The sequence below is a fragment of the Taudactylus pleione genome, unplaced genomic scaffold, assembly GCF_031769625.1.
Source record: "Taudactylus pleione unplaced genomic scaffold, aTauple2 ptg000068l, whole genome shotgun sequence".
NCBI classification, from domain to species: Eukaryota; Metazoa; Chordata; class Amphibia; order Anura; family Myobatrachidae; genus Taudactylus; species Taudactylus pleione.
The window spans coordinates 2,297,262-2,312,859 of NW_028284470.1; the positions used below are offsets into that span (position 1 = coordinate 2,297,262).

The 15,598-nt window shown below is 47.9% G+C and overlaps 1 protein-coding gene across 1 annotated transcript in view; it reads right to left on the reverse strand.

Annotated features, from left to right (window-relative positions):
* SLC45A2 (solute carrier family 45 member 2) overlaps positions 1-15,598 on the reverse strand; it is a 115,175-nt gene that overhangs the window by 76,226 nt on the left and 23,351 nt on the right. Inside the window, exon 3 of the mRNA XM_088466971.1 lies at positions 2,652-2,965. Coding sequence (XP_088323097.1) covers positions 2,652-2,965 — 314 coding nt within the window. The remainder of the gene's footprint in view (positions 1-2,651; positions 2,966-15,598) is intronic.

The following is a 15,598-nucleotide window of genomic DNA, read 5'->3' on the forward strand; positions in this document are numbered from 1 at the left end:
CGGCACCACTCGCCCATAGCTACTATAGTTACAGTACGGCCCTGGGTATCCATCATTTTGTGTTTTTTTATGCATGGTAAATACTGGCTGCTTTTGCATGTAAACTATAAATGCTGGACAGCTTTATTTTCACACTGCAACTTAGATTTCAGCTAGGACACGCTCCTCCCTAATCTACATCTCTGCACATATTACCAGGCTTGCCTACCCTCCCGATTTGGCCGGGAGCCTCCCGATTTTCGCAGTGGGGGGCCCGGGGACGCGATTCGCGCAGAATCGCGTCATCGTGGCCCCGCCCCCTGCTTCACAATGCTAAAAATAACAGCATTGTGAAGAGGGGGCGGAGTCACGATGACGCGATCGTGTGGCCCCGCCCCCGTCCCCAGTGTGCCACCAAATGGCCACCCCGCCCCCAATGGCCAGCCCCGCCCCCTGCTATTAGCCGACAATCAGCTCCCTCCCGGAAGGCTGGAGCTGATTGTCGGCAAGTACGCATATTACACCTCCCCACCTGCAGTGCAGCCTGGTTTTTATAAAGTTGCAAACTTACTTACTTTTTGCTCCCAACTCAGAAGTAACCCTAATGGTGTACACTGTACAGGGATATCTTGGAAAACTCTGGCATTATCAATGTAGCTTATAATGAAAGGAATAACAATGTTATCTCACCGCAAACACTGAAAAGATGTCTGAATATTGAACCACACAGTTACAAAATGGAAATCAAACTTGGCAACTGCAGAATTTCACATTGCACATTTCATAAACTGGCAGGTACGATGGCAAAAGGTTGAAGATCATCTGCTCCCGTTAGTTATTACATTAAGGAAAACAACATTAACATGGAGCAAACAACAGGAATGCTGGCATCAATCACATTGTAATTGACTAGTGATCGCAGATATAACTAATTGGCTCAGATGCAATTCTATATGAATTAGAACAATGCGCCAACGTTGGCAGTATGTGGGAATTAGTGACAAACAGGTCATAGATAACTCATCAGCACAGAAAATGAGAAACGTATTCATTAGGAAGATGCCTCCTGTCTGTACAAAGTGATTTACGGAGACAAAAGAATAAATATATTATGGGGAATTCAGTTCAGGACGCTGGACGCGATGTGCCGTTCCGGACATCGCGTCCATTCGCATCTAAAGTTTTCCCTCGCACAGCATAGAGGTGCGCAGGGAAACGTGATGTCGGTAGTACCGTCACTGCCTGAAATGTGCGCAGCAGAGCATCGCGCGATGTTTAGGTTTATGGGGAAAATGAAGGTTTAGGCTGCGGGGAGGGAGGGTTAGGATTAGGGGGAGGGTTAGGATTAGGGGGAGGGTTAGGATACTTATCAACAGGTGTCGGTATCCAAATCCTGTCAGGGTGACAGCGTCATGATTCTGACCGATGGGATCCCGAGCGTTGGCATCCCGTACCCAACCCATATGCACAGTACATTATCATGGCACTAAGAACCTGCTAGTGAGTAGGATCAGCAAGATTTAATATACTGGTAACATTGTCAATCAAGATAGAATAAAATGCCAACCAGATGTAATATGCCAATAAAAGGTCTAATGAACAATCAAAGGAATATTCTTGTCAAAACAACTTAATACACTTTCCGCATGAACGTACAGTATGTAGAAAACCTGTCAGCGAGACTTTGTATTATGCGAAGGGTTACCTACTAATGACTCCACAAGAAGCAAAGACCCACAATCAGGCACGTAACTACTGTAGGTATTTGAAGGCCCCATAGCGTATCTTTAAATAGCTGCATACCATTCAAAACTTATTTGTACATAAACCTTGAGAACGTAATGGAACACATTCTCACAATTCCTGAACTGTTTCCTAGTCAGAAAGTACTGTCTTTACAAGTTTTATTTACTGTGAATACAGTAAGCTTTCATAATGGAGTGCTTGTGAATATTAGTCTGTTCATACATTTCACATTTATTATTGACAAAATATATTTCTATACCTTTATGCTTACTTTGTATGAATAGTGAATTAAAATAGCAGAGGGGTAAACGAGGTCATAGGCAGAAGTAAGGTATGTGCACCATGCATTAAATCAGGCTGATCAACACTGTACATGGTGGAATATGGTTGTGGTTTAGTAGAGTGCGGAAGTAATGTTCCAGCTACATGCTCCTTCCTCCCTGTTTACCCCATCTGTGTCACCCCTGTGTGTCTGCCCCTCCCCTTTAGAATGTAAGCTCTTACGAGCAGGGCCCTCTTCCCTCTTGTGCTTCTCCTTACTATATGTTCATCTACTTCTTACCACCCACCAGGGCACCTAACACTTGGTTGCTTATGCTCTGATGCGTATCTAGGTGTTATGGTCACTAATGTATCAATGTATATTATCCATGTCCTTGTCCTATATTGTACTGTAAGTCAGTTGTCAAATTATTTCTTTATGTACTTTGTAAGGCGCTGCAGAACACTTGTGGCGCCATATAAATAAAGGATAATAATAATAATAATAATAATAATAGCAAAAGTCTGAAAGGGCCCCCCCATGTATCAAATAACACATGTAACTTTGACAAGGAAGATGGGCCCTCTCAGCTCTGGACCCCATAGCAGCTGCAGCGCTTGCACCTATGGTAGTTATGCCCATGCCCGCAATCCATTATTAGTACCTTTGTGTCATCTTCAAGGTCATCTTCCACATGAGAGAAAGATCTTTTTGATTGTTCTGGCTTTAGCTCACCATTCTGTATTTTATCGATAGAGCCATAGGCATGTAACACTTCATGTTCCACTAGAAGCCTGGTTTCTGGTATATTGTCCAGGGGAATCTCAGGAATGCTGCACAAATGTACAACAAGGAACAGGAGGAAGACTGAAGCGGACAGGACGAACATGACCTGAAACTCCGAACCCATCAGTCTTCCGAGAAATGTAGACCCCCAGTCTATCGCACCAGTAAGGTAACCTAGAGCTCCTCCAAATCCTGCAAGACAAACAAAGATATATATATACAGTATAGAGGCTGTATTCGCTAATTCACATGCCATTAATTCAACTGTAGTCTAAGATAAATCTATTGAGGCCCAGATTGCTCAGTGAGGCACGGCACCATCAACATCCATTACGGACTGGCAGAAGAAAGCTGTCCATATATGGTGCGATGGCACCGTGTGAGGCTACGGGGGATCCGATGTCCGACATATTGGGCGGTCCCCACACGGTGCGATCGGGTGGACGACCACACGATATGCTGGCTCCCCCCTTCCTCACCCGCATAGCGCTGCATGAGATCGCACATCGTATCCCCTGATTGACTGATCCTGCGGTAAGATCAGGGGGTGCGATGTACAACCCCATGGGTGCGCGGTCGGTCCTATATCAGGCCCATACATTGTGCGATATAGCAGCAAAATCGCACCAGTCTGATTGGCTGCTTTTATCGTACTGTGTATGGACCACTTAAGACGTTCTGTCATTTCTGCAGTCACATTAAAGGTTTATTAACCAGCATTCTCAACCACAAGACAAATTGGTGTAGACGCAGAAGCAAACAGATGGGTGACAAAGACCAGTTAGTACTGTGACCTCACAATGCCCTGCCATGGTGGAAAACCATATTACTGTACATATGTACGAGGCCGAGTCAAAAATTATCTGCACTCCAGTTATATTAAAACTTCTGTTGGCCACACTGTCTTACCAACGGGATCAGTATGATTTACCGCCGGCCGACAGCGGAAGGCCGGCAGTGAAGATCCTGACAGGTTAGTATTTTTTCTATGTACTAACCTCCCTCCCCTAACCCTAACACCCTCTTAGGGGTGCCTAACCCTAACACCCCCCAAAGTGCCTAACCCCCCTTCCCCGCAGCCTAACCCCAAGTCTCCCGGGGGGTGTCTAACCCTAACCCCCCTTCCCCTAGCCTAACCCTAACCTCCCAGGGGGGTGCCTAACCCTAAGTCCCCCCCCGAGAGCCCCTAACCTAATCCTCCCCCTCGCGCGGCTGTCCGCGCCCTGCTTACCTTCGATCGGTAAGCTAGGTGTCCGGCTCCTGGCGTGGGTCTAATGACAGGCGGTGGGATTCCGATGCCCGTCATTAGACACTTGCCGGGATTAGACAGTCGGGAAGCCGGCGGTCAGGATTTCGTCCGTCGGCTTCCCGACTGCTTTTCCCTTAGAGTAGGTCATGTATTCTATGTATCTTGGCTAACTTGTATTCATAGCATTATGTTCAACCAAGGATAATGCCAGAAATAAGAGGCAGGACCCCCCCCCCGTGTGCTGAGCTGCAGTTGGAGACTGCTCGTGGCTGCTGAGCAGCAGCCACAGCAGTCTCCTATGCCTGTGCAGGGGAGCGATGACACTGATCGCGCCCCCCCTGGCTTTGCGCCGGGCTGAGGGGGCAAAGAGCGCCCCCCTCCCCAGCGCGCAGCGGCGCAAATCTTTTTTTTTTTTTTTCTCTCGGCAAGGGGGCGTGGCCACGCCTCCCCCTATTAGGCCACGCCCCTATTACCGGGGCCCGCCATGGCTCATGGCGGGCCTGATAATGGGGAAGTAGGGGAAAATGTACCTCTCCATAATATGCTCCTCCATAACTAGTGACAGGCTGGTCTATGATGCCCCCGACACGTAGGGGTAGCAGCACTGATCCCCTGCATCTGCCTGCCAGGGAGGAGGGGGGGAGCTCTATCTAGGGTCTTTTATCAGGTTGCAGGATGTTGTTCCAGGCACATTGCTAGCTAAATACAAGTGCCCCTGGGGATGCAATGGTTCTGCCCCATTGCCCTGGATGCAAGTACTGCACTCATGCTTTTAGTTATGACTCTGCCTAGTACCTTCCACCCGCCCTATCCAAAGTACTGCGCAGTAGCTGTTACCAAGGCATTTAATGAGAGATTACATATGGTTCTTCTGCTTTAGCTAAACTTCATATTATTCAGTCTTCAGACAGGTAGACGGCACTTCCGCAGATCCTATAAATTAGCACAAGCCGAAATGTATTTCCTTTAATATGTGCCATAGCGCTTTACATATTAGCAGGCCAAGAATAACCAGCCATCATTAAACTTTATACAATTACTTCCACACTGCTAACATAATGATCCTCATTTCTCAAGTGTATATGTAGGTAAAACATTATTATAAGATTGTCACAAGAAAGCCTGTGGTAAGAGCCATTATTAATAGTCTCCAAATTGTTCTTTTACTGTATGCAAATTCTACATGAAACAAAACTAAAACGAGCACTGAATAATTAAAAAGGCATTAACAGGAAGATAGTTTCCTTTAAAAAGTAAGTATAAAAGCGTGCACAGAGTGGTTTGTTTGCTAAATAAGGAACATGACACGGCACGCTAGAGATCAGGTCGCCTTGCTCACTATGGCCTTTATTCAATTCGAGGCGAAAAGCAGAGATCCGCGAAAAAGTGTCTCCGTATTCAATTGCAAACACTTTTCACGTACCCGAAAACGCAATGCAACGTAATAGGCGAAAAAGATTCACCGTTGAATAGGTGGAGAAAAAAAGTGCAAAATCGCTATTTTGGGGCGCAAAGGTGGGGAAACCACTCAGCACCCTTGGGACAGCCCCCCAAAGGATATCTGCGTAAATAAAAACCCAAAAAAGTGAGGAACACCTCAAAAAAGTACTTTGAAAAAGGGTGTGAACAAGTGCAAAGTGGGGGTACAAACATAAAGAGTAGCAAAATAGACTTTTGGAGGGTCAGCAAGTATGGAGGAGGTGTTTTTTTATTACAGGTATTTGCTGAAGGCGAGTTTTTTACGTTTCTTATAACTTCACTTTAGCAACTTTTTAATACGCTTGCACCCATTTTCACGTACCTCAAATTTGACAGGACTACTTATTTTGTCCAAAAAAATACTCCTTTATGCCATTCTTCACCAATTTGGCATTTGTGCAAACTTAAGTACCCCAAACTGTTTCAGTAAGTCTAATCGGGCACTACTACATTGATCCCCAATGTTTCCGCATATTTTTGTGGGGGTTCAGGCTGATTTCCCTGATTTTGACACAACTTTTCGCCTGTTCTGACATCGCGTATCTCCGTTTTCGCGTCTTTTGGAATTGAATAGGACGAATCGCGGGTACACGCACAATAAGTTTCCGCGGCTAAACTACGCAATGTAGGCGAAAAGTCCGTCAGTCAAAGAAGTATCGTGGGTGCGAAACTAATTGAATACGGGTCTATGGGTGAGCTGTGGGTAAACACAAGTCTTTTTTTGTGACTTCTGTGATATATCTGGGGTAATCAGCTCAGTAGGGACGTCAGTGGCGCAGTGAGTAGGTGCATAATAAAGATCCACATGCAGCTTTTCAGGTTTAAATTAAACGGTGCTTTACGCTCAGCATTCATGAACAAAAACCTAGCCCCCATTCAGGGCAATAACTCACTTCTTGAACCCTGACTGTCATGGGCAGCTAGTCTGCAAATGTAGCAGTCTCAGGGTCTCATTCAGACCCGGTCGCAAGCACCGATGTGCTCGCAACCGAGTCGATAGTTAGCCCTGCTATCGACTCTTAGGATCTGTGGTTAGCAGATTATCTTGGTTGCAGTTTCCAGTTTTAGTTGCTACTGGGACACTGCATTAAATCCGGTCTTGTCTGTGTTTAGCCTAGCCTGTCATTCCTGTCTGTCTGTGTGCAGTATCAGCTGCACACTAGTTAATTGTCTTCTCTGTGTGCACAGGCCAGGTGCACACTAGTCTGTCATTAGGGAGGCTTGCAGGGCTTGCTATGATTGGACCCTGTATCTGTTAAATTGCAGCCGGTGATAGCGTTTTCACGTGTTTCCGGTTGTGACCAGTCTCCCTGTTTCAGTCGAGTTCCAGTTCTCCTGCTTGCTTTATTTCTTGTCTGCCGTTTGTACCATCCAGGCGGCACAGTCCGCATAACATCTGCTCTTTGCTGCTTGTGTCATCTAGGCGGCACGATGTGCATTTCTACTCCCAGCCGCTTGTGTCATCTTGGCGGCACAGAGTGTATTCGCAGTCATGAGTGCGCAATCCAGCATCCAGCGGCTTGTGCCAACTTGGTGGCACTGATCGCAACCTCAGTGTCCTTAGTGCGCAATCCTGTGCACCAACACCTGTGTCAACCCGGCGACATAGGCTGCACCTCAGCATTCTAAGTGCACAATCTAGCGCACCAACACCAGCGTCTACCAGCTGACATACCAGCCCTCAAGGCTGCCACTCAGCCCAAAGGCTGCATCTTGCTCACGGCCCACAGGCAGCTACCAGCCAAGACACACCAGCCCTCAAGGCTGCTACACGGTTCAAACGCCGCAACTTATTCCACGGCCCACAGGCCACTACCTGTCAAGAAGAATCAGCACTCAAGGCTGCTACACAGTTGCAGCAAGCCAAGTTATCCAGCCCTAAAGTCTGTTGCTGGACTGAGTTAATGATGTACCTCTGTCCTTAACATTATCAATTAAATTGGCCATAGATTCGGGGTGGAATGACTCCGCTCTCCGGAGTTAGTTTAGATGGGGTCTATTTGACCAGATAAAAGGACATCATGGTTCAACATCCTTCTGCTGTGAGTCTGGATGATTTAATGAGTCTGACCATTCGTATCGACCGTCGGCTCCGGGAACGCAGGATGGAGAAGAACCTGCCATCGCAGGCTCCACGTTCGCCCATAGCTTCCCGGACTCCTCCTCTACAAGTGACTATGGGAGCGTTGCACCTCGAAGAATTATCGTTTCCTGTACTTCATTGTCCACTTGCTCCTGTAGTATTGGAACTGCCTCGGCTGAAAAGACATACCCCGGTAATCCAGTGGCAGACTGGTGAAATCCTCTAGTGGGGCTCTTACCATTTTTCTTGTTGTCTTTCCCATCCTGTTCATCTTTCTGCAGTCATTCCATCTGAATCATTGTCCATTCCTACTCCATATCATGATTTGGCACCTCTTTGACCCTTCGACTGTGCTACTGACCACCTACCGGGCACCAGACTTCCTAAAGGCAGGTTATATGCACTGTCTGTTCCTGAAAATAAGGCCATGCAGGATTATATCCAGGAGGCTCTGGAAAAGGGATTTATACGTCCATCTAAATCACCGGTGGGGGCAGGTTTCTTTTCTGTTGAGAAAAAAGATGGATCACTCCGACCATGCATCAATTTTCGAGGGCTGAATAAGGTTACTGTTAAGAATGCGTACCCTCTACCACTCATCTCGGTCCTCTTCGATCAGCAGTGGGAAGCCTCTATTTTCTCAAAGATCGACCTTCAGGGTTCTTATAATCTCATCCGCAATCCGAGAAGGAGATGAATGGAAGGCTTTCAAAATGCACTCGGGGCATTTTGAGTATCTTGTCATGCCTTTTGGGCTCTCTAACGTCCCAGCTGTCTTCCAAGACTTCATCAACGACATCTTAAGAGACTTTCTTGGAATGTTTGCAGTCGTCTATCTGGATGATATTCTCATTTGTTCCAAGTCTTTAGAACAGCACCGACAACATGTGAGACTCGTTTTACAGAGAATTATTGATAACAGTCTTTATGCCAAGCTGGAAACATGTGAATTTGAGGTAGAAGAGGTCTTCTTCCTGGGTTACATTATTTCCTCCCGCGGATTCTCCATGGATCCTAACAAAGTGAAGGCTGTTTTGGACTGGGAGCAACCCACTTCGCTGAAGGTCTTCAGCGAAGTGGGTTGCTCCCAGTCCAAAACAGCCTTCACTTTGAGATGTAGCTAATTGGTCCTCCAGCACCATTCAAGCCTTCAAGTGTCTTAAGACTTCCTTCGTGTCTGCTCCTGTTCTTTGACATCCCCATCCGGACCTCCCATTCGTGGTTAAGGTGGATGCTTCCGATATCGGAGTTGGCGCTATCCTTTCCCAGTGGGATAGTAAGGATGGCAAGCTGCATCCGTGTGCTCTCTTTTCTTGGAAGTTTGAATCTGCGCAGAGAAATTATGACGTGGGCAACCAAGAGCTTTTGGCCATTAAATGGGCATTTGAGGATTGGAGACACTGGTTGGAGGGAGCCAACCATGTGATTTCTGTTCTGACCGACCAAAGGAATCTGGCCTATACTGAGACTGCCAAGAGGCTGAATGCTAGGCAAGCACAATGGGCCCTGTTCTTTACCCGCTTCCATTTTGTTATTTCCTTCCAACCTGGTTCCAAGAATTTGAAAGCAGATGCCCTGTCTCGTAGCTTTTCCTTCGCTCAGCATCCTAGTGTTACAGAAAAGACTATCATTCCGAAGACCCGGATTCTTGCCTTGACTAGAACTTTGGCTAATTCCCTTAGGCAATATCAATCTAAAGCTCCTCCTGACAAGCATCGAGGATTGCTGTTTGTTCCGAAGAAGTCTCGCAAGGCAGTCCTGAACGATTTCCACTTGTCCATAGCTGTTGGTCTTCCAGGCATTGCCAGGACTCTTGAGCTTCTGTCCCGTTCTGTTTGGTGGCAGTCCATGTCTTGGGATGTTCAAGAATTTGTAGTGGCCTGTGACATCTGTACCAAGAACAAGACTCTTCGAACTACTCCATCTGGTCTCTTGTGTCCACTACCTACTCCTTCAAAACCTTGGACTTATATAGCCATGGACTTCATGGTGAATCTGCCCTCATCTTCCTGCTGTTCAGTCATCTGGACCATTGTGGATCGATTTTCGAAGATGGTACATTTTGTTCCTCTCAGCAAATCACCTTCAGCTAAGGAGTTGTCAGTGCTCTTTATCCAACATGTGTTTAGACTCCCTGGACTTACGTCAAACATGGTCTCGGATTGAAGTACCCAATTTTTGATCAGTTTTGGAGATGTTTTCTTGCAGATTTATGCATCAATGTCAGTCTGTCATCTGGATACCATCAACATCCCTATGGACAGACGGAGCGGGCCAATCAGTCCCTGGAGCAGTACCTTCGTTGGTTTATTTCCAAGGATCAAAATAACTGGGTTACTCTCTTACCGTTTGCTGAATTTGCTTACAAAAGCTTCTTCCTTATCTCCTTTCTTCTGCAATTCTGCAGCTCATCCTAGGAGTAATTCCTTTGAAATGACATCAACCACAATTCTTCCATCCTCATCTGTTTCCAAGTTATGATCAGTCTGGAAGAAAGTGCACCATTCTCTTCTCCAAGCATCTGGTCATTCTAAGGTCTGGGCTGACAAACATGACAGGCCCTGTAATTTCAAAGTGGGAGACTTAGTTTGGCTATCCTCCAAAAACATCAATCTATGCCAGAGATCACAGAAGTTGGATCCCAGGTTCATCAGTCCACTTAGAATTATTTATCAAGTTAATCCTGTGGCATTTCTACTGAAACTACGCCGGTCTCTTAGGATCAATAACATTTTCCATTGTTCTCTTCTGAAACCGGTTTTCTTTTCCTCCAGGTTTTCTTTTCGGCAACCAGTCAGGCCTCCACCAGTGCTTGTTCAAGGTCATCAGGCATTCCTTGTGGAAAAAATCCTTGACTCAAGAATTTCACGAGGTGGCCTTCAATTTCTAGTCCACTGGAAGGGGTATGGACCAGAGGAGCACTCCTGGATTCCGGAAGATCTTTACATTGCAGAGAAGATTCTTTGAGAACATTCCAGATAAACCAGGGTGTAGGAGCTCCTTAACCCCTCGTCAAGGGGAGGGGGGTGCTATAAGGATCTGTGGTTATCAGATCATCTTGGTTGCAGTTTCCAGTCTTAGTTGCTACTGGGACACTGCATTAAATCCTGTATAGCCAGTGTTTAGCCTAGCCTGTCATTCCTGTCTGTCTGTGTGCAGTATCAGCTACACACTAGTTAATTGTCTTCTTTGAGTGCACAGGCCAAGGTGCACACTCATCTTTCATTAGGGAGGCTTGCAGGGCTTGCTCTGATTGGACCCTGTATCTGTTAAATTGCAGCCAGCCCTTCATTCCTTGCTGGTGATAGAGTTTTCACGTGTTTCTGGTTGTGACCAGTCTCCTGTTTGTTTCAGTCGAGTTCCAGTTCTCCTGTTTGCTTTATTTCTTGTCTGCCATTTGTACCATCCAGGCGGACCGGTCCGCATAACATCTGCTCTTTGCCGCTTGTGTTATCTAGGCAGTACGGTGTGCATTTCTACTCCCAGCCGATTGTGTCATCTTGGTGGCACAGAGTGCACTCGCAGTCCTGAGTGCGCAAGTCCAGTGGCTTGTGCCAACTTGGCGGTACTGGTCGCACCTCAGCGTTTTAAGTGCGCAATCCGGTGCACCAATGCCTGTGTCAACCCAGTGACATAGGCCGCACCTCAGCGTCCTTAGTGTGTAATCCTGTGCACCAATGCCTGTGCCAACCCGGTGATACAGGCCGCACCTCAGCATCCTAAGTGCGCAATCTAGCGCACCAATGCCAGCGTCTACCAGCCAAGACATACCAGCCCTCAAGGCTGCCACACAGCCCAAAGGCTGCACCTTGCACATGGCCCACAGGCCGCTACCAGCCAAGACACACCAGCCCTCAAGACTGTCACACGGCCCAAACGCTGCATCTAGCTCACGGCCCATTGGCCGCTTCTAACCAAGAATTACCAGCCCATGCGGCCGCTACACATCCCAAAGGCCGCAACTTATTCCACGACCCACAGGCCACTACCAGCCAAGAATAATCAGCCCTCAAGGCTGCTATACGGCCGTGGCAAGCCAAGTTATCCAGCCCTAAAGGTTGTTGCTGGACTGAGTTAATGAGGTCACTCTATCCTTAACACATTTCCTATTTCTACCCTGTGTGGGCGGATCCCTCTAGCCCCACACACAACCCTTGGCTCACTATCGCCACCTAGTGTGATACTGCCACACTACCTACAACAATGGTGCCAGCCAGGCCAGGAATTGGAGGGGTGTGTTGTTCCATCAAACATACAGTAAGGGCAAGTGCATGCAATTTGGAGATGAACTGGGTGCTGAAAAAGTGTTAAGCGCCTTTTGGAGGGGCATGACTACCGGGTACTCAAACCCCAATGCAACTGATAATGAGCCAGCTGTAGGCAACATCTGATTGGTTGACTGCATCAAAGACACACCCAATACGGCAAATGATTAAAACTGCTGCTGCTGTGATTTAAAAGCAAGACTGTAGTGTATTATACACTTGTTTTTAACAATGTAAAATGTTTCCTATTCTGCTTGGTAAGAGGAAGGCTGCTGATATGTATTAATGCGGACTTTAAAAATAGACACAACTTGATATTTCTGTCTTATTCGACTCACATATCACAGACACAGGTTCCATAAGAGTTAGTGACTTCACTTTCCTGCCATTTACTATTATGTGTGCGAGTTGTGTACTATGGGCCTGATTCAGAGCTGCTCGCAAAAAGCGAGCAATCGCTCTGAATCAGGGTGGGCGCTTGTTTTTTAAGTTGCGGCCTCCTGGCCGCTTGCATAGCTGTGGGTGACCACCCACAGCTTATGCGAGTGGCCAGGTGATGGTCGCGATGGTCAAGACCATTGTGACCTTCGGGCTTGCGACGAGACCCTTGCGGTAGGGTCTCATGACTGCAAGCCCCAGTGGACTTCCTGCTCTAATAGAGCAGGAAGTCCACCTACTGACATCATGAGTGATGTCAGTAGGGCCGCCCACAAACGGCAGGCGTACCTGCAGGAACACCTCCGTTTGCCCAACCACCCCCCCTCCCCGCCTTCCAAACAGGGCGAGCTGTCAACCAACATCGACAGCCACCCCTTTTGGATGCGAGTGCCGGAGTGAGTGTTTTTTGCGCTCGCTCCGGGGCTCGCACATGCATGGTGGGCACGCCGTGCATGCGCACTGGCCCACCATCGACCCGCTTACGAGCACTATGCGCTTGCGAGCGGGTCTGAATCAGACCCTATGTTTTGCCCATCTTTTTAGCTCACAGTGTAGCAGCGACTCCTGTCATATTTCTGGCGCATATGCTCCTGTTATTTGCAGGCGGAGGGAGGTGCATCTAGGTAGCAAATTCAACTTTTTTATTCCGTTTGCGTCCAACTCTGAATGAGCTCCTATATCAGGGGTTCCCAACCACGGTCCTCAAGGCACACTAACAGTCCAGGTTTTAGGGATAGCCATACTTGAGCACAAGTGACTTAATTAGTACCACAGTTATACTGATTTAACCATCTGTGCACAAACATGGATATCACTAAAACCAGGACTGTTAGTGTGCCTTGAGGACTGAGGTTGGGAATCACTGTCCTATATGATTGTGATTTATTATACAACATATACCAGTCAGATGCACGAACTTCATGTCATGTAGTGATGTGGGACACCACCATTTTACCTTGTCAGTGTGACAGGAGCCTCACTCTGCTATTTGCGGTTGTGGACCCCGATTCTTACTCTATCTGTAATGCTGGGTACACACTGACAGATATATTGGCCGATCAATTGATTGTACAATATATCTACTGCACGTCGGCCAGTGTGTACCAGCGAAATGTCTGTGAACGGCGTCGTTCACAGACAGATCGCATTGGCTGCACTGCACAGCAGATGGACTGATATGTCTGCAGACTGTCCATACACACACAGCGGCAGTGGGGAGGGGGGGCGGGACACGCCCCCCCGCCCGCAGGGACACTTCCCCAACCCGCCCCCCTGGCAACCGGGACCCATTGCAGCGTGCACATGATGGTGGTTCAGTGTGTATGAATGACCATCATCTGCAGATCACCCGATCTGCAGATATATCGCTTAGGTGTGTACCCACCATAATTCTATAGCTATCAGCCTGCCTCCATTCTGCTGCCAATGACCCTGGCAACGGTGATTCACAGTGCTTCCGTTCCCTTCTGTGTTGGAAGGAAAATACCAGCCCCAGCTGTAGACCGTCGCCTCACTTTCACCAGTGACTGCCGCGATCACGTGATAGTGTGACCTGACGCTCCGCAGCTGCTCTACAGACTGGAAGAGATGGAGCGTCATTGGCACTTCTGGCTCTGGTTGCTGCATTGCTACAAGTCTCAGTCTGCAGCAGATTTCTAGTCCTCTGCTCACCAATGTCAGTGTGAAGGCGTCTCATTTTGCAAATATAAGAAGGCATGTGGGGAGGTATGATGGCATGTAGTGCGGAGTAACAGGCATATAAAGAGCTGGAGAGATCTGATGGCATGTGGGGGAGGGTTTGGTACGGAATCCCGGCGGTGACCATCATGACAGTCATAATATCAGCAGCGGAAACCAGACTGTCAAAATCCCAATGAATGTTGGTATTATAACCCCAACCCACCCCCTCCTGCAGCCAAACCCTAACCGTCCCCTTCGGGAGCCTAACCCTAACCATTCCCTTCGGCAGCCTAACCCTAACCCTCCCCCTAGTGATTAACCATAATAATCACCGTCGGGATCCGTCTGTATTTTGACCAGTCAAGATTCTGCTGCCAGTATTGTGATTGTCGGGATCCCGGCCGCCAGGATCCTGACTACATCCCATGGGGAAGACTTATGGGCATGTAAAAGGCATATGGAGTAGTATAAGGGGCAACAAAGGGACATGAGGAGTGGGCTGGGAAAAAAGTGGGAGGTTTGATGGACATGTAAAGATTTATGCGTGAAGATGGCACAGATGGACACACCATCACAGCCCAACCACCACCCATGTGGACAACTACCACACCTGCATTCAGTCCTTTGACTTTAAATGTGACCTTACAGCATCTTTTTAGCTCCCTGGTCCAGTGCCAGCGTCTCGGAGAAGAAGCAGTGAAAGGTACGGCTGCCACTCAGCGGTCTCTGTGTAGAGAATATTGCAAGCTAGCAACCATAAGCAACAACACATACATTTGAACTTTGGTCCTGATTCAGAGGCGCTCGCTCTGAATCAGGGCGGATATTTTTTTAAAGAAATCCACCTCCAGGCCGATCACATAGCTGTGGGTGACCAACCACAGCTTGTGCGGGCAGCCTGGCGATGGACGCGATTATTGCGACCATCGGGCTTGCGACAAGACCCTTTTGGTAGGGTCTCATCCACCGCAAGCCCCAGTGAACTTCCTGCTCTGTGATGTCACTAGAGACGCCCACAAACGGCAGGCGTTCCTTCGGGAACGCCTCCGTTTGTGTAGCCACCCCCCCGACCCACCTACAAAATGGGGCAAGCTGTCAATCAACATCGACAGCCGCTCCGTTTTGCTGCGAGCCCCGAGCGAGTGAAGTTATCACTCGCTCCGGGGCTCGCGCGTGTGCACTGCCCGATCATCGACCCGCCTGCGAGCGCTATGCGTTCGCGAGCGGGTCTGAATCTGGCCCTTTATTTGGAAAGATAATTTTCTGCTCATTGATCAAATAAATTTTGTTCAGTTTGGTGCATACTGACAGAACTGAAAGACTGTGAAAGTGGGTGGGGGGCAGGGGAGAGTAAGGGGACCCTGCATGTTTAATCTGTACTGGGCCTCGCAAATTTACACTTTATATCCTGTCTAGATGGAAACGATGCGCAAATGCAAAATGTGCTAGAACCATAGACAAATGCACCTCAAAGCAGCATTCTAGTTACCACTGCAACTTCGCTCACTTAGGGGAATATTCAATTAGGTGCGAAAAGTCCCGTACTCTTCGCATGCCGGACTTTTCGTCAACATCGCTGGTTTTCCATGCGGAAAAAGTATCATGCTCATTCCCGCTTATCCCCGTATTCA